The following is a 24,281-nucleotide window of genomic DNA, read 5'->3' on the forward strand; positions in this document are numbered from 1 at the left end:
CCCTCTCAATCTTCTAAATTCGACTGGGCTTGTATTCACTGGAATTTAGGATAAGAGGGGATCTTATAGAAACATATAAAATTCTTAAAGGATTGGGCAGGCTAGATGCAGGCAAAATGTTCCCGATGTTGGGGGTGTCCAGAACTAGGGGTCACAGTTTAAGAATCAGGGGTAGGCCATTTAGGACTGAGATGAGGAAAAGTTTCTTCACCCAGAGAGTTGTCAATCTGTGGAATTCTCTGCCACAGAAGGCAGTGGATGTTCACTGGATCCAATTCACTGGATGTTTTCAAGAGAGAGTTAGATTTAGCTCTTGGTCTAAAGGAATCAAGGTACTGATTTTAAATGATCAGCCATGATCATATTGAATGGCAGTGTTGGGTCAAAGGGCTGAATGGTCTACTACTGCACCTATTTTTCTAGGTTTCTGCCCTATCTATTCCCCTCATGTTTCAATACACCTTTGTAAGTTCACCCCTAAGCCTCCTGTGCTCCAAGGAATAAAGTCCGAGCCTGTCCAACCTCTTCCTGTAACTCAGGCCCTCGAGATCTGGCAACATCTTCAACCATTTTCTGCATATTTGTTCATTTATCCATCGGAGTGAGATTTAAATCATATGTCTGGAATCTTTGAGTCCCGTGAGTCGATGAGGAATTGATATATGATATATAAACAGGTGTGAGGTTTTTGTCGACTATTAAGGTAAACCGATCCCTGTTTTAAGCAAATATTGTGCAAGTTGTAGTCTCTCCCTGAGTTTGTCAGAACTGGTAGAGCGAGTGCTGTTATCATTTGTCTTTCTGAACCATGAAATGGGATTGTGGTCTATCAAATCCTACGGTTCAGTGTGAGTCAGTTGCAGTCTATGAGTCAGCAGAGGTTATGGGTGCTGACAGAAACATGCAGATGATTACATTTTGGGAAAAGAAACAACAAAGGAAAGAAAGGGTTTGCAATCATTTCAAGCATCACTGAACTTGGCATTGGAGAGATTTTTTTTTCTTCAGGCACACGAGAATTTGGAGATTTCTTCAAACATACAAGTGAGTAAGTTGTGTTTGTGATTGCACAATATGTGACATTATTTTCAAGGGAAACTTTGGCGGAACATTTTGTGATGGGTTATATTGTTGCAATGGCTCTTCAGGTTAGGAGCATACATCTATCTCACTGATGATATTAATGTGTTAAAAGTCTCCTACTGCAGCCTTCGAAAGCATACACATTTCCTTCTCAGCTAATGTGTAAATAGTATATTTGGAATAAACTGTTAGCAACATCTCAGTCAGTTTACTGGTTTTGTTATTTTTGTGTGTAATTCTCGCCCTGCTATAGGATAGATGCCAGAAAGCAGGAAAGACTCAAGCAAGCCTAAGCTGTAGAGGGGTTGGTCAGGCTAGGGCTTTATTCGTTGGAGCAAAGTAGACTTATGGGTAGTCTTGCAGGGAGCTGCACAGCGGTAGAGTTGCTGCCTAACAGCGCCAGAGACCCGAGTTCAGCAGCAGGCGCAGCGCGGAATTACCATCGCGGAGCGGGGCGATCCCTTGTCGGGGGTCGCCAGTGTTGGAGCTCCGGAGTGTTGGGCCTGCTGACTTTACCACCGTGGAGCTGTGATCTGCGGAGCTTCTAGCCGCAGGCGCAGCGCTGACTTTAACATCGCGGAGGCCTGGTCTTTTGCTGAGGGTCGCCAATGTTGGAGCTCCATCCAGCTCGGCCTGTGGACTTCGGAAGCCGTGATCTCCGGTAAGAAGCAGCCGATTTGGAAACTCCAAGCCGCAGAATGTGTTCCGATCCGTTCCGACGCCGGAGTTTCGATCATCCCGGCGAGAGGGCCTGTACATCGTACCGACCGTAGCGGCGACTGCAGTGGATTCTAGGCCCCGACCACAGGTGAACACAGAGGAAGAGCGACTGAACTTTATTGCCTTCCATCACAGTGAGAAACGTTGATTCCGCTGTGGTGGATGTTTATGTTAAATTCAATTGTGTATTGTGTTCTTTTTATTCGTATGGCTGTATGGTAACTCAAATTTCACTGTACCAATTGGTGCATGTGACAACAAATGTGAACTTGAACTTGAACTTAAAGTTGGGGTATCAAGAACTAAAGGGCATAACCATAAAGTGGGAGGCGAAACATTTAATAGGAACCAGTGGGGCTATTTATGAACACAGCCTGTGGTGGGTCAACAGAACAAGGTTAGGTGATTGAGGCAGGTACAAAAACAACATTTAAAAGACATATGGATAAGTCTGAAGAAGGGTTTCGGCCCGAAACGTTGCCTATCTCCTTCGCTCCATAGATGCTGCTGCACCCGTTGAGTTTCTCCAGCATTTTTGTGTATCTTCGATTTTCCAGTATCTGCAATTCCTTCTTAAAAACATATGGATAAGTTCATGGACAGAAACATTTTTAAGGGAAAGTGACCAAATGCTGGCAGGTGGGACTAGCTTAGATGGGGGAAACTCGGTAAAGGTGGACCATAGGCCTGTTCCCATGCTACATGACTAACTCAATTTCAAAATATTGACATGTTAAAAATAATATAATGACCTGTGCAGAGTTTATCATGCCCTCAACTCTCAAAGTTAACTTCAAACTTTGTTAGACGTTAATTGCAGAATTCATTTCAGTAGTTGGATATAGATGAATAAATACAAAAGCAACTGGAAAATCTGGCAAAGGTCCTCATGCTTGACTGCTGTACTGTGTGCACTGTAGTGAAAAATGAAACTGAGTTCTATTTCTATAATCAAGTTTCATTGTTGAGTTTTGGACATGGAATCAATAGATTGTGAGAAATGAACTTTATTTGGTACTGTGCTGGGAGGCAGCCTGGAGGGACAGCTGTTCCTCTGTTGCAGTGGGCATTGTGCTGACTTTCTGTCCCAGGAATGTCCTCGCCCAGAATCTGGTGCATTAATTGAGTAAAGTATATCATGCCAATGGTTTGTTGGAAGTCAAAGGAATATTATAAAAATAACATTATAAAATGTGTTTTAAGAGCAAGAGGGTCAATTGTCGAGCATACCGGCAACGAAACAATGAAGTTCTTACTTGCAGAAAATTAACAGGCCTGTAAACAGTATAACACACTATTATTATATAATCAATACTAGTTCCCCATATTAGTGCAAATCCAAAGTCCATAGTGCAGGTTACACAGGGCAGGGTTTCTTGCTGTTAGAGGGGAGCAACCATGATAACAATTGTCGTTGAATACTCTTATCGAGTTTTTACTGTTATATGATAATTAGCATGCTAACTGGTTGCATCTGGCGTGGTTCAGCAACTCAAGCACCCAGGAATGAAGGAGATGACATTGAGTGGTAGACACTGCCTGTTCCATCACAGGTACTGACCTCCCCACAAGTGAAGGGATCTACCGAAAGCGCTTTCTCATAAAGGCAGCCAGTATCATTAATAACCTACGCTGTCCACTTCCTCACCTTGCTGCTGCCCCCGGGACAAAGGGACATGAGTGTGAAAATTATGACCGCTGGGTTCAAGAACAGTTCTTCCAAATAATCATCAGCCCCCTGAACACGACATATCACTAACCTGAGCAACTATGATCTTCATAAGTGATAGGGGCAGAATAAGGCCATTCGGCCCATCGTGTCATCTCCGCCATTCTATCATGGCTGATCTATCTTTCCCTCTAAACCCCATGCTCCTGCCTTCTCCCCATAACCCTTGACACCCGTACTAATCAAGAATCTATCTATCTTTACCTTAACGAGAGTTAGATAGAGCTCTAGGGGCTAGTGGAATCAAGGGATATGGGGAGAAGGCAGGCACGGGTTATTGATTGGGGATGATCAGCCATGATCGCAATGAATGGCGGTACTGGCTTGAAGGGCCGAATGGCCTCCTCCTGCACCTATTTTCTATGTTTCTATAAAAATATCCATAGACGGCCTCCACAACCTTCTGTGGCAATGAATTTCACAGATTCACCATGCTCTGACTAAAGAAATCCTTCCTAAAGCAACGTCCTTTAATTCTGAGACTATGACCTCTGGTCCTAGACTCTCCCACTAGTGGAAACATCCTATCCACATCCACTCTATCCATGCCTTTCACTATTCAGTAAGTTTCAATGAGGTTACCCCTCATCCTCCTAAACTCCAGCGAGTAGAGGCCCAGTGCTGTCAAACGCTCGTCATATGTTAACCCTCTCATTCTTGGGATCATCCTCGTAATCTCCTCTGGACCCACTCCAGAGCCTGCACATCCTTCCTCTAATATGGGGCCCAAAATTGCTCACAATACTCAAAATATGGTCTGACCAGTGCCTAAGTGATCCTCAGCATTACATCATGTTTTTGTATTCTAGTCCTCTCAAAATATATGCTAGCATTCTATGGACTGTGTCTTTGGTTGCACTGTGGACTGGATCCTCAACATCCTCATTAACGGAGCACAATCGGTACGAATTATCAGCAACACTTCCTCCTTGATAACCATCAGCATAGGTCCATCCTCAAGGCTGTGTGAGCAGTCTGCATCCTGGGGCATGAACATCGAATTCTCCCAATTTTGTTAGTCCTTGCTGTCTCCTCCCCTTCCTCAGTCCCCCTGCTGTCTCCTCCCATCCCCCAGCCTTCGGGCTCCTCCTCCTTTTTCCTTTCTTGTCCCCGCCCCCGATCAGTCTGAAGAAGGGTTTCGGCCCGAAACGTTGCCTATTTCCTTCGCTCCATAGATGCTGCTGCACCCGCTGAGTTTCTCCAGCTTTTTTGTGTACCTTCGATTCTCCAGCATCTGCAGTTCCTTCTTAAACACTGTGTGAGCAGTCCCCTGTTCAACTCATTCTATACCTATGATGGTGTAGCTGAACACATTTTTTATCACCACCTTTAAATTCGCCGATGATTTCACTGTTGTTGGATGGATTACAGTTAATGATTAGTCAGAGTTTAGGAGGTAATTCAGTCGTCCGATTGACAACAACCTAACACTCAACATCCGCAAAACCAAGGAGCTGATTGTTGACTTCAGAAGAGAAGGGCGGAGATTCCACAAACCTGCCTTTGTCGATGGGTCGGTGGTGGAGAGAGTCAACAACTTCAAGTTCCTGGGTGTGCAGATCTGAAGATCTGTACTGAGCCCAGCACATTGATGCAATCATAAAAAAAAGCATTTACTTCCTGAGAAGATTGAGGAAATTCAGTGTCGACGAATACTCTCTTGAACTTCTATAGGTGTAGAGTAGAAAACGTTGACTGGTTGCATCATGGCCTGGTTCGGCAACTCGAAGCCTAGAAATGAAGGAGATTACAAAAAGTGGTGGATGCTACCTGATCCATCGTGCACTGACCTCCCCACTATCAAAGGGATTTGTGGGAGGTGCTGCCTCAAAAAGGCAGCCGGCATCATCGAGAAACCACACCACCCTGATAATGCTCTCATTGCACTCCTGCCATCAGGAAGAAGGTATAGGAGTCTAAAAACTGTAACATCCAGGTTCAGGAACCGTTTCTTCCATCAGTCAATTGAACACCTTAACTAAACTTTGAACTACGAACTGTCTTAGTTGCACTAGAGATTTCGGCCTTAGTTTTATTGTATTTTTTTTTTTTCATTTAGTTATTATTTGCTTGTTTTTTTATGCTATATATAGGGTACTGTGTTTACAAACCTGTTGTACCGCGGCAAGTAAGAATGTCATTGTTCCATTTCGGTATATATGACAATTAAACATTCTTGACCGGTTTTACACTATTATGGTTCCTTGGTATTACTGATGTTCAATTTATTGTATTAATGGTTATTATATATTTAGCTGTATGCTATTGTGATACACAATAAGCTACACAAGTAATAATCTCACTGCTCTGTTGTCTGCTGGGTGTCTGAGTCAGAGGGTCATTGCATCCTGCATCACCGAGTCTCAGATTGCATGGTCTGTGAACCACATCTACAGAAATCCCAATCTTTACAGAGGGGAAACTGGCACCAATTGTTTGAAATAAACTTGTTTTCCATCAAAAACAAAGATATTGGGGATCACAAAGTTCACTATTTTGGGCATTATCTAATCATTTCATTTTGAGCTATTTATGAGGGTTGTGACTTTTTTCATTCAATTTATGTCATCTGATAATGGGATAATGTACAATGGGAATATTAACACATTTAGCTGAGATGGGGCATCTTGGTGGGCGTGAACGAGTTGGGCCGATGGGCCTGCTTCTGTGCTGAATTACTCTCTGATTATATGTGGCAGATGCAAGGGGGAAATTATGTTGCGTTTAGGATGAATTGTGATAGGAGGTCCTCGTCCAATTTCCATATGGGTGCGTTTAAACAGAAAAACACGGGCACTGAATGCTTTATAGGCATGATTTACACAGAAAAAGAATTGCACTACAGGACATCTGAGATGACCTCTTTCTTCAGTAAATGTGGTTTTCCCGCCCTGCTGTCATAGATGTGCCACTCACCCACTTCTCCTCTGAGTCCCGTACTTCGGGTCTCATTCCCCCTCCCCCCAGATGGCAGAAGGATGGAGTTCCCCTGGTCCTTGCCTTTCACCCCACTAGCCTCCATGTCCAAGTCACGATTCTCTGAGATTTACGCCAACTTCAATGTGTCCCTTCCCATCCCAACCCCTTTCTGTTTTCCACCGAGACCACTGCCTCTGCAACTCGTTGGTTCACTCACTCCTTCCCACCCTAACTAGATCTCCCCAGATACCTTCCCCTGCAACCGCAACACCTGTCTCTATACCTCCCCTCTCACATCTATCCAGGGACCCCAGCAGCCCTTCCAAGTAAGACAGAGGTTCACATGTGCCTCGTCTAACCTCATTCATTGCATGCTGTTCTCTCCGCATGGCCGTCTTGTCATTGGCGAGACTTAGCGTAGACGAGGTGACAATTTTGCCAAATACATGCACTAGGTCCGTCAAGGCCTGCTAGATCTGAAGATGGGCACGACCCGAAACGCCGCCAATTTTTGCTCTCCATAGACGCTGCCTAACCCGCTGAGTTTCTCCAGCATTTTATGTGTGCCTGCTAGATCTCCTGTTTTAACTCTCCTTCCAATTCTCATACTGACCTTTCTGTCTTGGACCTCCCCTATAGGCCATGCACAAACTGGAGGAACAGCACCTCCTATTCTCACATTTCAAGTAATACCTCCCTTCCCCCACCTCTCTTTCCCATCCCCACCCAGGGAGGTGTTGAGCCCCCCCCCCCCCCCCCCCCCTTTCTGTTTTCCACAGAGACCACCCCATCCGTGGTGTGCATGCATGCCTCCAACCACCCCAGTCACCCTGATCCATTCCCCTTCTTCATACACTCATCTCCCCACGGTCCCATCTCCAAGAACTTCATTTCTCTTTTGTCTCCCTTTTCTCCTTCCTCTGGCTTTACATTTCACTCTTCTCTCCTTATCTAATACCTCTTCGACTCCTTTTCACCACTAGCCTTTGTCACTTACTACATCCATCTGCCAATCCCACACCCCCCCCCCCCCCCCCCCCCCCCCCCCCCCCCCCCCCCCAATACCTGTAATCACCTATCACTTGCCAGGCTTAGCTCCACCCCCACCTTTCTTATCCAGCTTTCTCTCTCCCGATGCATCAATCTGAAGGGACGTGAAACATTATCTTTCTATTTCCTCCACAGATGTTGCCTGACCCGTTGAGTTCCTCCAGCACTTTGTGTTTAGTGCAGGAAGGTGGAGTTTCATAACTCCTTTTAAACTTCACTTGTCAGATCTTAAGTTCCGTGCCACTAAGTTTTTTTATTTGCAGTTTAAGGCACTTATTCTGAAGTCAGTAGTGACATTCTGTCAAGCATCAGATCCCCGGGGGATTCAAGTATCCAACCGGGAGAATCATTTGCTTTTGTATCCCCTCCACCCCAAACCCATTCTTTAAGCAGGATCTTAACGTAGCCTTCTTCCGAATCAGACTGGTTTACATCCATTGCTGATATAAACTTTCAAGAAGCTGATCGGTTTGTTAAAGCAGACGTGTTTTAATTGCTCCCGTGTAACTATTCTATGACGAGGCTTAAAAGAATGAATAGGAGCCTCCAACTGTGAACTTTGCATTAAGTCAACAGCTGTGTCTAAGCTTGCCCGAGAGGTATTCTAATTACAGTGTAGAGGCTGACTGACTTCTCTTTGATGCTAACGTCGAACTTTCTTTCTCCCACCCAGCTGCCGTGAGTGTTATGACACGTCCAGAGCTGCCCTTCCCCCCGTGAGCGTATGATGATGAGGATTTGTTTACCACCATCCTTGGACGTTGTTTACTGGTGTGACTTGTAATGGGAAGGAACCCCCGGGCAACTGGGCAAACCATCTGAGGGCCTGCTTGGCGTGATGAGCAAGTTCAACTTCCAGAACAACAAAGTAATGCAAGACCGACGGAGCGTTTGTGTCTTCCTTCCCAACGACGAGGCTCTTAACATTATTGTCAATGTACGTTGAGTTCCTGTTTCCTAACTACATTTGGACGGGTACATGGACAGGAAAGGTTTAGAGGAATGTCGGCTACAGTAGCCAAATGCGACTAGCTTAGTTGGGGTATCTTGGTTAGTATGGACAAGATGGGCTGAATGGCCTGTTCCGTGCTTTATGGTTATATAACTCAAAAACATTTAAACTATAGAATGTATTTTAATGCATCTTTTCTGTCACCTGAAATCAATTAAAAATTGATGGACCAAATCTTAATCTATTGACAATCTTTGTTACAATTGCCACAATATTGGCTCTGATGGCTGAGAGTGAATTTGCAGTTAAACGCAGTGACATGGGAAAGGTGGTGATGTGTTCGCAACTTCATCCAACAAAATGCCTGAACACACCAGTGTTTCAATTCCTGGGACTTCATTGAATCTTAATGCCTTTACTAAATCACTTCAATATCTTGTGTTTTTCTTTTGCAGGTTAGAGCCTTGTGCCAAGAATTATTCATTCAAGTCTGTGACCTTCTAAGGCTTAAGGACTGTCATCTTTTTGGCCTCAGTGTCATACAAAGTAAGTGAGAGTTGAAACATATCTTTTGGTGTCGCCAACAATGAGATTAAACGCCATTCACAACAAAAATACCTTTTTGGAAGTATGTTCGGTGCTGCATATTAATCCATATTCATGTTATTATTTTTTAAATATATATGATTAATGCTTTTATGCTATTTTACCAGGCCTGAGCGTTTGTCTTTTATTCTGTTGGAAGTGGTGTAATTACTGAGTAACAGTTTTAGCCATTGTAAATTGTCAGGTACTAAAGAACAAATCAACTAGGAAGCAATGCCAAAAATCAAGAGTTTTAATTGTCACTAGACCAAGTGCAAACCCGTTGGGTCTGCTCCCCCAATGGTGTGATTCCCCCAACCCAATATTCCACCATGCACCCGTCTCCTCCAATGGAACTGAAGCCGTTGACAAATGTAAGTTTCCAGCACTCCCCTGCCTCCCTCAATTGCACCTCCCCTGCCTGCTGCAGCAGTGAAAAGTTCAGTGTTCCTGTCTTGCAACTTTGTTTCGAAGTGTGTTGGAAGCTGACAGGAAGGAGCAGCGAATCAAAAGGAAGAAAGGCAGCTGGCAGCCGGACGGCAGGCGACAGCCACAGACTTTTATATATGTACTAGACCAAACGCAGACCCGTTGGGTCTGCTCCCCCAATGGTGTGATCCCCCAACCCAATATTCCACCATGCACCCGTCTCCTCCAATGGAACTGAAGCCGTTCTCAAAAGTAAGATTCCAGCACTGCCCTGCATCTTTAAAAAAAAATCCAATGGCTCCTCCCCTGCCTGCTGCAGCAGTGAAAAGATCAGTGTTCCTGTCTTGCAACTTTGTTTCGAAGTGTGTTGGAAGCTGATAGGAAGGAGCAGCCGTCAACGAATCAAAAGGCAGGAAAGGATCTGGCAATACTGCAGGCGGACGGATTTGAGTTTTATATATTAATAGATAGATAGATATGTACCGATAATGGAACAAGACAATTCTTACTTACTAGATGTCAGCTGATCTACATCGGTGAGACTAAGCGGAGGTTGGGCGATTGTTTCGCCGAACACCTCCGCTCGGTCTGCAAGAACCTACCTGACCTCCCGGTGGCTCAGCACTTCAACTCCCTCTCCCATTCCCAATCCGACCTCTCTGGCCTGGGTCTCCTCCATTGCCTGAGTGAGCAACACCGGAAACTGGAGGAACAGCACCTCATATTCCGCTTGGGGAGCCTGCATCCTGCGGGCATGAACATTGAATTCTCCCAATTTTGTTAGTCCTTGCTGTCTCCTCTCCTTCCTCAGCCCTCGGGCTGTCTCCTCCCATCCCCCAGCCCTCGGGCTCCTCCTCCTCCTTTTTCCTTCCTTCTCCCCGCCACCCCCTATCAGTCTGAAGAAGGGTTTCGACCCGAAACGTTACCTATTTCCTTTGCTCCATAGATGCTGCTGCACCCGCTGAGTTTCTCCAGCATTTTTTTGTGTACCTTCAATTCTTACTTGCTGCAGCTTTACATGCCCATGAACACAATAACAAACAGATAATATGTCATATACAATAAATTAATAACTGTAAGACTAGGTAACCATAATAGTGCAGAACTGAAGTCTGTAGCGCAATCAGAGGCACAATCCATAGTGTCACTTCCTTTAAACTACCATCCCAGGACTAAATAAGACAAATTATCTTACTTATTTCTCTGCTTTGAAATTATTCCAACATTTGGTAGAGTTTGGACTTAATGCTGAGAGTTGTGTGTTGGAATCCTCAAGAAGGCAGTGTTTGTGCAGCTCACACCCTGAACACGGAAAATATTAGAGAGAGTGACAGCTCGGCTCTGTACTGCACAGCCTTGCAGAGCTTAGACCCTTAGATCCTTCACTTGGCTATATTTGGAACTTGTATAAAGAAAATTGCATTTGAGAAAATGGAGAAATGCAGTTGAGAATTTTGATTTTTTGAAAAAAAATCCTTTCTCATTACTTTACATTTTACATCCCTTAGTGGGATACTGTCCTGTCCACAATAAGTGTGTGCATCATCAGGATTCTCTCAATATTGGCTGCAATGTTAAATAAGAAAGATTATGTTTATGTTGCTTCACAGAAATCTTAAATCTAACTTGCAAGAACTTTAACATAGGGAAATTACAATTTAGTTGGATTCCTTTTGATTTTTTTCGAACAATATTTCATTGCTTGGTTGGTTTATTATTGTCATGTGTACTGAGATACGGTGACAAGCATTGTTTGTATGCTATCAATCAAATCATTTTGCATTTGAGCACAACAAGCCATACACTGCAGGAGTGGGGCGCCGTTGTGTATGGCTGCTCCGCCTTCAGTCCGCCCTTTCACCCTTTTTTATTTTTATTTTTAGTCCTGTTACTTCAAAATGTTTGTTGGAGGTCTTCTTTTATGTGGTGGGTGGGGGGAGGGGAAGGGGGAAACTTTTCCTGGTCCCTACCTTGTCGGAGAGGAGGTTTCCCTGCGAGCTACTTCGCCCATTCCTCGCGGCCTACCATCAGACTGGTGCAGCGTTTCCTGTCGGGATTGGCCGGGACTACAGCTTCGGCGGCGGTGCAGTGCTGGGACACCAACACGAGTGGGTGATGCCTTACCGGGTCGCCGTGCGGTAAGCTCCAGACCGCCGACCAACATCCGAGGAGCTGTGGCTGCGGAGCGTCCAGTCGCGGCCGGCGCTGGATTTAAACACCGCGGCGCCTGGGATTCGAGATCACCAGAGTCGGAGCTCCAACCAGCGTGGTCTGAAGACTTCGGGAGCCGCGATCTCCGGGGAGGAAGCGGCCGCTCCAGACATTTCCAAGCCGCCGAGGAGTGTTCACCCGATGCCGGCATTCCAGCTTTCTGGCAAGAGGGCCGGAAAACATCGGACTGGCTGCGGAGGCCACAAATAGGACCCGACCTCGGGTGATCACAGAGGGAGAGGACTGAACTTTCTGATGCCTTTCCCCACAGTGGAAATGTTTTATTCTGTTGTGGGGGGACGTTTGTGTTGAAGTATACAATATGTTGTGTCATTTTTCTTAATTTTAATTTTTCTATGGATGTACGGAAGCTTAATTTTTTTTTTCTATGTAAAGCACTTTGGTCTCAACGCGAGTTGATTTAAACGTGCTATATAAATAAATTTTACTTACTTACTTACATGTCCAAAAGTTATGCAAAGAGAAAAATATCAGAGTGCAAAATCTAGTGTTATAGAGTCATACAACATGGAAACGGGCCCTTTGGCCCAACCTGTCCATGCTAGCCAAGATGCGCCATCTTAGAGCATTGTAGCATTACAGTCACAGAAAAATGTCCAATGTGGTAGATTGGAAGATCGACACTGAACCCTATCCTTATGGGAAGATGTTGGTTCATGCTTCAGGCATTTATATCTTCCGCCTCATCGATTGGCCAAGGTGGGAGTAGTCCTTGACTATGTTGGCTTGTTTCCCGAAGCAGTATGAAGTGTAGGTAGCGTCCACAATGGGGAGTCTGGCCTGTTTGGTGAACTGAGCTACAGCCATAACTCTCTGCAATTTCTTGTGGTTTGGGGCAGAACTGTTGCCGAATTAAGTTGTGATGCACCCTAATCGGATGCTTCCAACACATAAGAAAGTTTATAAAGAATGTCGTCGTGAATTTGTCAATTTTTATGCAGCCGTGCACGGCAACCTTATTTTTGCCCATCAGAGCACTGTTTTTTTGGCAATGAGTTGAGAAAAGTCAGGTGCGTATAGTAATTAAGACCAATAACTCCTTCCATTGATCTAAATGGAAGATAATTAGGCTGGCTTTGTGGGGAGTCTGGGGAATCTCCAAGCTGACTTTCTTCTTTGGCTCTGCCTGGGTAAACAGGTTTATGAAGTAAGGCTTCAAATATACGGTGGACAGGGTTTCCACAAAGAAACCGTGAATAAACAATACCACGCGAGGAATGTAGCTTTTATATCATTCGCGCAATCGATCGGTGGAAAATCAGATTAGTAAATTTGTGTAAACATGCTTAGCAATTTCCCACCAACTCTGATTAAGTATTGAAACACATCATTTTGAACTCATGATTAAACCTCATATGTTTCTTTGATTCCAAAAGGATTCTAAACCTTTGGGATATTTGGAGTGTGCCAAGTTTATTTTTTGCATTCTCTACCCCAATTATCCAAACACAATCCGGAGGAAAAAATGCATTGATGTGGTCTCTCTGAAATCATAAACAGTTAGAATGAATTACGCTGAGTTGCATTGAAATTTATACAGGCAAACAAAATATGTCCATTTCAAATTAAGTCAATAATGTTTTGAAAGGAAGTAAAATGAGTGGGAGAAACCAGACTCTCGTAAGCTCGTGTTGTTTGGAAAACTGGACATTTATTAATTTTCAAAATATTGAGAATATTTAAACTTTTCAAATTTGTCAGCACAGTTTTAGTAAGGCCGCATTCAGATCACCCATCAGTTTCCACACCAAATGTCAAAGATAAATGACTCCCATGTTGAGGATTCAAAATATTAGGAGAAACTAAAATGTCAGAAAGTTCAGTTTGAAGGGAAGTCGAAACAGTAATACTCAAAAGCAACTTGCTCCTTCTTCACAACAGCCATCAGTCTCTTGAACGTTGATGGATCAATGAAGCTGATGCCTTCAGGGACTCGGAAAGCATTCACACCAATATGTCTTAATTAGATAACCACACCATGATTATTGGTTTCTACTCACTTGCAGGAACATTAAATTCTCTTATTTTCCCCCTGTGCCCCACCTTGATGGGCACCTTCCACAATCCCACCCATCTTGCCCCTTCCTCCTCCACCTATATCCCTTCCTCTACTTCACATTTTGCGTCTCTTCTCTTATCTCAGTGCCTTTTGTCTTTTCATCTCTGGCTTTGGTCCAACCAACTTTCAATCAAACTCCCCCCTCACCTGCATCCACCTACCACTTGCTGAGCGTTGTCTTGCCACCAGCTTTCTCCCTATTATGACAATCAGTCTGAAGAAGGGCCCTGATCTGGAACATCGCCTATTCATGTCCACCAGAGATGCTGCCTGATCCACTGATTTACTCCAGCACATTGTGGTTTTTTTCTACGGATGTTACTGTACGGATGTTACTATACGGATGGGTATTTCTGTTCCCAGATCAATTTAAATGCTTTTGGAAAGGTGTAGAGAGATATTGGCCAAACACGGGCAGATGGGGCCAGCTCAGATGGGGGCACTTTAGTTGCTATGAACAAGTTGGGCCTGTTTCCATGCTGTATGACTCTGTAACTCCATGGTTTGCTTTTCCCAGGCATGCCAGAATCTTTATTTCCCGTTCATTTGGTATTACATACTTGTTCTTTCATTTGTGAATGCCCCATCAGGCAGAACACTGTCATTTGTAATTTCTTTCACACACTGGATGAAGAAGCAGTCGTGCGTTAAATCTATCCGCTCTGCCCAGAGCACTGAGTGTGATAAACCGGCCTGATTACCTAACGCACACCGAGGAATGAGCAGAAGAACCAGGCTGGCTCATGGGACGGTGGGGGGGAGGCTTGGAACACCCATCAGGTTAAGCACTGGATACTTGAGGGTCTGGGCAGGGCATCAGGGTGAGGAGGGGAAAGAGCATCTCACCATCTGCTGGGGTGGATGATTAAGATCATTCATCAATGGGGTTGGCGGTACGATACAATACGATACAATACGACACAAGACCAGTGAATCGTGGAGAGGGTGATCTCATTGAAACATATAAGATTGTTAAGGGTTTGGACATGCTAGAGGCAGGAAACATGTTCCTGATGTTGGGGGAGATCAGAACCAGGGACCACAGTTTCAGAATAAGGAGTAGCCATTTAGAACGGAGACGAGGAAACACTTTTTCTCACAGAGAGTGGTGGGTCTGTGGAATTCTCTGAGGCGGGTTCTCTGGAGGCTTTCAAGAGAGAGCTAGATAGGGCTTTTAGAAATTGCGGAGTCAGGGGATATGGGGAGAAGGCAGATATGGGGTACTGATTGGGGATGATCAGCCATGATCACATTGAATGGCGGTGCTGGCTTGAAGGGCCGAATGGCCTACTCCTGCACCTCTTGTCTATTGTCTATTGATAGAACTTTATTTATCCCAGGAGGGAAATTGGTCTGCCAACAGTCACAAAACACAGCAAGATGCATGAAATTAAAGTGACGAGTGGAAAGATCAGGATTGGGGTTGTGCAAAGATTTTTTGGGGGGGGGGGGAGGGGAGTCAGGCTACCCCACGACAGAAGGGGGAACAGTTGTACAGTTTGATCGCCATAGGGAAGAAGGATCTCCTGAGCCATTCTGTGCTGCATCTTGGTGGAACCAGTCGTTTGCTGAAGGTGCTCCTCAGGTTGACCAGTGAATCATGGTGAGCTGTATTGTCCAAGATGCTCCACAGTTTGAGGAGCATCCTCCCCTCCAAGACCACCTCCAATGACTCCAACTCCACTCCCAGGATGGAGTCAGGGTAGTCTCACCATAGAACAGTGCAGTACAGGATAAAACGATTTGGCCCACAATGTCCATGCTGATCATAATTAAACTAATGTCCTGTGTCTGCTCATAACCCATATCTATGAATGAACTCCCATTTGCAGAATAATCAGGATTCAAGATCACTGGGTCCGCTCTACAAGCATCATGTCCCTCGGGGGGATGCATTCTCTCCCATGAATTTTATTCTCCTCGCCATCTGATTGCAATCTTGCCCTGCTCTTGCAATACTCAACCAATGTTAGTTTCCCAAGTGCTCCTGGTTCTGGTTTTGCCATCTTATTTCCAACTCTCTTACCATTCATATGCCCATACTGTATCGTGGACAAGTCTTTCTTTGTCTTCCTTTGTATCTTCTTCAAACTCAACACGTTCATCGTTAGTTTCTCGGTCCCAGTCCCAGTCAGACAACATCTCAAGAGTGTTTAATTGTCATATATACTGGCAATGGAATAATGACATATTTATTTACTGCAGCTTAAAAGGCCCGATAAATGCAATAACACAGATAATATGTAATAATCAATAATACAATAAATTAATTAATAATACTACGTAACCAGTTGATAACAAAATCGAACTCTGTAGTGCAACCGAAGACACAGTCCATAGAAGATCATAGTGGCAGAGGTTAGTGTTATGCAGTCTTCAAGAGCCTGATCTGGATTGAAGCTGTTCTTGAATCTGGAATTACAATTTTCAGCCTCTTGTACAACCTTCCCAAGCTGAAGTAGCAGTGAGATGAGAGTGTGACCATAGTCGTGTGGGATTTTAATATTGGGTTTCATGTTGAGATAGTGCTTCCTGTAGATCCTTCGATAGTGGTGAGGACAATATCTGTGATGAACTGGGCAGTGTCTACTATTCCCTGTAGTCTCCTTTGTTCCTCGGCATTCGAGTTGTCGAACCAGGCCATGATACAGCAGTCTATGTTCTGGTACCTGTATTCGTCAACCAAATCTCATCTTCCAAGGAAGTCGAGATGTTGATGTAGTTTTGGTGATTGCATCGATGTGCAAAGCCCAGGACAAATCTTTGTAGATATGCACGTGCAGATATTACTCGTGGAGGAAAATAAGTTTGTGGATCCCCAGCTTTCCCTTCCTGAAGTCAAGATGTTTCGATGTTGCTGAGGGGTATAGGTTGCCTGGATTGCAGGAGAACCTCTCTGCTTTCTCTGAAACTGAGTGTGGAAGCTTTTTCCATTTCCAAGCCTCTAGCTAATTGAAAACTAGAATAAATCTAAACTTATGATTGCGCAGAAAAAACTGTAGAACTGCATGTATTTACTGCATGCTAAATTTCGTTTTAACCTCATGTGAGGTTCAAATGACAAATAAAGGTATTGTATTGTATTGTATTGTATTGTATTTTACATTGTAGCCTCTGCTATCATTCAGTTAGCAAAGCACTAGCTTTCCCAATGAAACTAACCTTGTGGTTCCCAGTTTGAGGATGGCGGCTGAGGCAGAGTGAAGGACAGGTCAAAGTCAAGTCATTCTTCGTGTAAATCACATGCACAGCTGCTTTGGATGTGCTGAGTTTCTCTTGATCACCTTGACCTGGGGTTATAGGGAGAAGGCAGGAGAATGAGGTTAAGAGGGAAAGGTAGATGAATGAATGGTGGAGTCAACTTGATCGGCTGATTGGCCTAATTTTCTCCCATAACTTATGAACCTATCTTCTGGGTGAGACAGTGGGGTGCTACGAGAAACTTGAAGAAGAGGAAAGAGTTTATATTAAAACAGCAGAACGTTGCATCAATTAAAAACAAATATTGCAAAACCTTAGTGTGATTTTTAAATAAAAAGCCATTAGAGGCACAGAGTCTTACAGCACAGAAAAAGGCCTTTCGGCCCAAATCATCCATGCCGGCCAAGATAGTTTATCTAATCTCGCATGCATTTGGCCCATCCCTCTCTAAACCTTTCCTAACTGTGTACTAGTTGAAGTGTCTTTTAAATTATGTTACTGCACCTGCTTCAATTACTTCCTCTGGCAACTCATTCGGTAGTGCTATCACCTTCTGTGGAAAAAAGATCCCCCTTGGGTTCCTATTAAATCTTTCCCCTCTCACCTTAAACCTATGCCATCTACTTCTTGATTCCCCACCCCTGGGGACAAGACTATGCTTTCACCAAAATCCTGTTAAAATGTGAAGCGTTCTAAAAAGTGAGAATGGAGCATCATCCATTTTCATTCCCCACACTTATTGCTCAGGAACTTAATAACTGTAGATTTACTGGAAACATACTGGGGAGTTCACAGCCACAGCAAACTTGTTTATAAAACTCAGCAAGTTGAAGGCTAAGGAAAAAGATTGAGTCCATGTTGAGAATTGATTTGAGACTGGACAGTCTGCACTATGGTTTGGCAGTTTCACATGAACAGCCTCACTGAGTGCCTCGGTTCGATGCTTTGTATTACCAAACAAAGTGGTGCCAGTAAAACAATTACACACCCCAAAGACTCTGATAATGGGATGGTTGATGTTTACAGTGGCTTTCCATTTTGAAACCTGTCGGCAAATAATAACAAATATCTTGCATGTTGCATCCGATGAGGATACAAGCTAAATTGGGCAAATTACATAAAGGAAATAAGGCTTTTATGGAAAAATGAGTAATACTAGTTGACCATAATAATGCAAAACCAAAGATCATACTTGCAGTTAGTGTTGTGTAGTGTTCAAGAGCCTGATGGTTGCTGAGAAGAAGCTATTATTGAACCTGGAGGTACCACCTTCCTGATGGCAGTAGGGAGATGAGAGCATGCCCAGGGTGGTGTGGGTCTTTGATATTGGCTGCCTTACTGAGACAGCCTCCTGTAAACCCTATGGATGGTGGAGTGGTGTCTGTGAGGAGCTGGGGGTTGACCAGATTTGATTGATGCAAATGGTGTTTACACTCTGACCTTCCTTTGTGTAACAATGAAAGAAGCGCACGGTGCCAGCAATTTTAGCATCACCACAATTCAAATTGAACTCGCCATGAAATTAATTATCTTTTGGATATCTAAGATTAAGTTCTGAGCTATGTGAATTCTTCTGGCGTCTTCTGGATCTGAGAGTTCTTTGTATGGCAATTTATCTGCAGCTGTTGTGTGGGAGTGTGTACATCAATACCGTCTTTGTAGAGTCCAACATTATAATTAACTAACTTTGAATTTACTCATAGATGTTTATTTCGATTGATGTGCGTATGGGGGGAAAAAACGTGTCTCTTTCCCAGGTCATGAGACTTTTCTTCATCTGCTGGCCAAATAGAGTCCACCCTACAGATTGATCCTCAGTACTGAGCTGAGGATGAACATGCATCCCAACCTGTGGTACAGTGCACAGATTGGAGAATTGGATGTCTGAGGAAGGGTCTTGACCCCAAACGTTACCCATAACTTATCTCCAGAGATGCTGCATGTCCCGCTGAGTTACCCCAGCAGTTTGTGCCTATTTTCGAATTGATATTACTCTGGAGTATCGAGAAAACCACCTGCTTATTGTCCCCCCCCCCCCCCCCCTCCATCGAAAGCCTCAACTGCTTGCACTGAAAGCCAAATTGGCTGACTGCTCTCCTTCTGGAGTAAATGAAAATCGGCACAACGGCAAATGCTGGAAATCCGGCCGGATAATCTCCAAAATATCTGCATGCCTTCAATTCCAGTCCCTTAATCGTCCAAAATCATTGTGTTTTTCTGCTGATCCAGATCTTCAATGGCCAAGTCCTTGACCTCTGAAATTCCTGGCATTCATTTGGCGCTCTCTTCAGGATCTGCGACATGAAACTATAGGTTTAGGTTTATTATTATCACGCAAACCATGGTACAGTGAAAAGCTTTATTTTGCATGCTCAAACTCAAGTACAATAGATACAATAGATAGAGCAACGGTGATGATACAAAGTGCAGCATGTGGTTTTCAGCATCATAGTGCATCAGTTCCATAGACAACGTCCAATGATCACAATGGAGGAGAGATGAATCGGACGATACCCTAGCTCATGGAAGGACTGTTCAGAAACCTGATAACACAGAGGAAGAGGATGTTCCCGAGTCTGGTGGTGCATGGTTTCAAGCTTCTGTAACTTCTGCCAGCAGAAGGAAGAATGGCTGGGTGGGACAAGACTTTGATTATGTTGTCCTCTTTATCAAGGCAGTGTGAAATGTAAATGGGGTTAATGGAGGGGAGTCTGGTACATGTGGTGAACTGGGCTACATCTACGACTGTAATTCTGGTTTTGGCAGAGCTATTTCCAAACCAAGCTGTGAAGCAACCTGATGGTATACTTTCTATAGTGCATTTGTAGTTTATCTCTGGAGACACAAGACACTGCAGCCCACAGTTTCCTGAGCAAAAAACAAATTGCTTTGCTCAGCGGGTCAGGCAGCATCTGTGTAGGGAATGGATGTGACGTTTTGGGTCAGAACCCTTCTTCTAACTCATGATTCTCTCTGTTTCACATTCTGCAGATGATGCCTGATCTGCTGATGCTTTCAGCACCACATTAAGCAACCTATAAATGATTAGATTTTGAGGAATGTCTAATCATATTTCATATTCCTAGTGAGGTTTTGTAGTAGTGCTGTGGTGGAATCTCATGAATAGGACATTTCTTTGAAAAATCCTCAATAGCTGAAGAAAGTGGTTAGACTTGAGATCTTCCCATGAATGTGTTTAGTAAGTGCTGCAATAGATGGAGGGGCTGAATTATCATTGTGATATTAAATTCTGAAATGTGTTCGTCATTTTACAAAAAGTAAATGTCATCTCTGTGAATTCTGAATCTAAAATTGGAATTAAAATGCAATGAAGCCTCACTCTTAGAGCAACCGTATAAACAACGTTTAAAAATTGACCTTCCATGATTGGGGCTAATGTTTCTTTATTTCCTCTCCCTGACACAGACAATGAACATGTCTACATGGAGCTGATGCAGAAACTTTATAAATATTGCCCAAAGGAATGGAAAAAGGAAGTGAGCAAGGTGAGTGTGTCTGTGCTGGAGTTTTACCTGTGGTTCAGTACAGTCCAGACTTCTTCTCACCTTGGCCATGTGTCTATTGGTACACACTCAACAGAGAACATTTCATATGGAATTATAGGTGGCTGGATAGACCCAGCAAAACTCACAGAGTTGGAGGTGATTGCCAATGAGGGATACAAGGGAAAGGAAGGCTTGAGTGACTTGTGAATATCACCTGACACTAAAATTGTCACATTGCATTAATGTTATCTAGGGCACAGAGAAGATTTACGAGGACTAGGACGAGAGGTCATAGCCTCAGAATAAAAGGACATTCCTGTAGGAAGGAGATGAGGAGAAATTTCTTAAGTCAAAGGGTGGTGAATCTATGGAATTCTTTGCCACAGAAAACTGTGGAGACCAAGTCAGTGGATATTTTAAAGGCAGAAATAGATAGATAGATTCTTGATTAGTACAGGTGTCAGAGGTTATGAGGCGAAGGCAGGAGAATGGGGTTAGGAGGGAGAGATCGATCAGCCATGATTGAATGGCGTAGACTTGATGGGCCAAATTGCCTCATACGACTATCCCTTATGACATGACCTTAGGATCTTGCCAGGACGAGGGTCTGAGCTATAGGGAGAGGTTGAGCAGGCTGGGACTCTATTGCTTGGAATGCAGGTCGACGAGGGGTGATCTTATAGACGTGTTTAAAATCATGAGAGGAATAGATCGGGGAGACACACAGCATCTTGCCAAGAGTGGCAGAATTGAGAACCAAAGGACATTGGTTTAGGGTGAAGGAGGTAAAATTTAATAGGAATAGGGGTAACTTTTTCACACAAACGGTGGTAATTGTATGGAACGAGCTACTAAAGGAGGTAGTTGAGGCAGGGACTATCTCAATGTTTAAGAAACAATTAGACAGGTTTTATTAGGACAGGTTTAGAGGGATATGGTCCAAACGCAGGCAGGTGGAACAAGTGTAGATGGGACATGTTAGTCGGTTAGGGCCAGTTGGGCTGAAGGGCCTGTTTCCATGCTGCACGAGTCTATGACTCTCTGCCACACCAAAGCAGGTGTGGTTCAAAGACGGTGTAGATGGTTATGAAGAATTGTATTGGGATCAGCTAAGCGAATGGCCCCTCTGTCGCTCTGCCCATCTCTCTGCTGTAATAGGACTGTCTTCCATTAGCCAGTCTACTGTACAGAGATAACATGTTTGCATATTACTCATACATCAATGTAGTACAATGTATGAAGATGATCCATGAAGATGTACAGTTTCATGTGATCCAAGGAGAGGACATGTGGAGACACCTTAGTTACATCGGACATATTGTGGTGAAAAAGTACAAAGCTGTTGCGAAATACAAATGCTAATTTGTCTGCATTCTTGCTTTCATTGCATGCAATTCATAAAGTGTCTTTTAAATGGTACAAGACCAAATGGGACCCGTTGGGCCCCGTTACCCCAACGCAATATTCCACCACTCACATTTTTTATGTAAATGAGATTCGGGATCCTATTGTGACGTCATTGTGAATGTAAACGGAATAATTTGATTACGTTTTGAAAATCGCAATTTTTTTAAATGTAAATGAGATTCGGGATCCCATTGTGGTGTTGTACGTGGCTGACGAGCAGGGAAAGTGGAAAAGTGGTTTGAAACGTGATTTTTGTAAAGTTTAAAATGTCAATAACTTGTAAAATATACCATCAATCCGAATAAACCCTGTTTCATTTACATTACAGGACAATGGTGAGTAAGGTGGGCCCAAAATTGTAGTGCTATCGTGTACCATTTTGGCCGGGTTTCGTGATCTCACGCACACGCACTCATACAAACAAACAAACAAGATGAGAGTTTTAGTAATATGTAGATGATTATTGGACCTTCCTTAATTACATCTGGCTGTTTATTTCATATACATACAATCCTCTATGTGCAAAAGACCACCCTCGGGTTACTTTTAAATCTTTCCCCTTTCACCTTCGAAGGGCCGAATGGCCTCCTCCTGTACCTATTTTCTATGTTTCTATGTCCCTGACCTTGTGATCTGAAAATCAGTTGCAGATGCAGTTGAAAATGACAGCAAATTACCTGCTGATTTACACTCTGTGCAGTTGACATAATTGATCAAATTCCAATTACCTATTTTTTAGATGTGAAGATTTACTTGTTAGCATAATGTGGAAATAATATTTTGGTAATGGAAATGATGAACTCTTCTTGCTTCGTGTATAAGAATATAGGCGGATGTGAAACTGAAAATCTCCTTGGATTCCTGTCCTTCATTCTCCTTTCTGTCCTTCCTGCAGGGCATTGACCAGTTTGGACCACCAATGATCATTCACTTCAGGGTTCAGTACTACGTGGAGAATGGCAGATTGATTGGGTGAGACCTAATGTGACTGAAGAATTGTATGAGCATTAGCTCGAATTGAATAAGTTAAGATCCAGGAGCGGAATTGGACCATTTGGCTCATCACGTCTACGCCACCATTCAATCATGGCTATGATCGCTTTTGTGCATGTACATAGCACTCTAAAACATTAAAGCTAGATTGATGTACAGCAGCCAGCAATGTTGCATGAGCTGTTATACAGTATGTGTAACAGCACTGTTGTGTCTACAAAAGACAGCACTGGACAGTTGTAAATGAGTTTACAATTTTACAATACAAATTTTAGTATCTATCAATATTCAGTAATTAAATATTTTACCATTTCATCAAATACTAGAGGGCATACTTTTAAGGTGAGAGGGGAAAAGTTTAAAGGAGATGTGCTGAGCAAGTTTTTTTACACAAAGGATGGTGGGTGCCTACAAAACGCTGCTGGAGGTGGTGGTTGAGGCAGATACGATAGTGGTATTTACATTATTTTTGGATAAAAAATGTATCCAGTTGTCATTGATTCTAATCTCTTCTATCTCCCTTTCAGCGACAAAACAGCGAGATACTATTATTACTGGCATCTCCGGAAACAGGTCCTCCAGTCCCAGTGCATGCTTCGTGAAGAGGCATACTTTCTCCTTGCTGCCTATGCCTTGCAAGCGGACCTAGGAAACTACAAACGCCACAAGCATTATGGGAAATACTTTGAGCCTGAAGCTTACTTCCCCCCTTGGGTAAGAACTACCTAAAACCTTTATCTCTTTATATGAACATGGAACCTAGAACTTCAGTGATTCGGTGTGGTGTAAACTCACAAGAGCTGAAGAATCTGCAAACTAAGATGCTTCAATTTTTTTGAAGCATTTAAGTTCTATTTAAAATTCCACTGAAAGCTGATGCGGGTTTAACATCAGTTTGTAACTGAACATGGTTATACAAAGAGTATTTGCTTGAACATTACAGAAGTGTATTGCATGCAGTTCTGGTTGCCTAATACCCAAAAGATGTGGAGTCTTTGGAAAGGGTGCAGAGGAGGTTTAACAGAATGATGCCTGGATTAGGGGTTGTTAGCTCCAGGGACTAACTGATTATTTTTTCTGGGATGCTAGAGGTTGAGTGGACACGATAGAAATATATAAAATTATGGGAGGCATTGACAGTCAGAACCTTTTTCTCCTTTATCAAATACTAAGTTAAGAGGGGAAAAGTTTAAACATGATGTGTGGGGAAGCTTCTTACACAGAGGGTGTTAAGTTTCTGGAACATGCTGCCAAGTGTGGTGGTGAAGGCAAATATGAAAGTTGCCATTAAGAGATTTATACATAATCACATGGATATGCATAGAATGGAGGTGTAGGTATTATGTACCGGCAGGTTAGTGTTGGTCTTGGCACAGCCATTGTGGGCTGAAGGGTCTATTCGTGCTGTAGTGTTTC

General features: G+C 43.5%; 1 protein-coding gene across 2 annotated transcripts in view; it reads left to right on the forward strand.

The window, feature by feature from the left end:
• The window catches only part of frmd6 (FERM domain containing 6), a 108,497-nt gene that overhangs the window by 44,843 nt on the left and 39,373 nt on the right, over positions 1-24,281 (forward strand). For both annotated transcript variants that reach the window (XM_055640399.1, XM_055640398.1), the window contains 5 exons: positions 8,175-8,438; positions 8,909-8,999; positions 20,386-20,465; positions 22,768-22,844; positions 23,393-23,579. In XM_055640399.1, coding sequence (XP_055496374.1) covers positions 8,340-8,438; positions 8,909-8,999; positions 20,386-20,465; positions 22,768-22,844; positions 23,393-23,579 — 534 coding nt within the window. In that variant the 5' untranslated portion in view covers positions 8,175-8,339. The remainder of the gene's footprint in view (positions 1-8,174; positions 8,439-8,908; positions 9,000-20,385; positions 20,466-22,767; positions 22,845-23,392; positions 23,580-24,281) is intronic.

This window comes from Leucoraja erinacea, chromosome 9 (assembly GCF_028641065.1).
Source record: "Leucoraja erinacea ecotype New England chromosome 9, Leri_hhj_1, whole genome shotgun sequence".
In the NCBI taxonomy this organism is placed as follows: Eukaryota; Metazoa; Chordata; class Chondrichthyes; order Rajiformes; family Rajidae; genus Leucoraja; species Leucoraja erinaceus.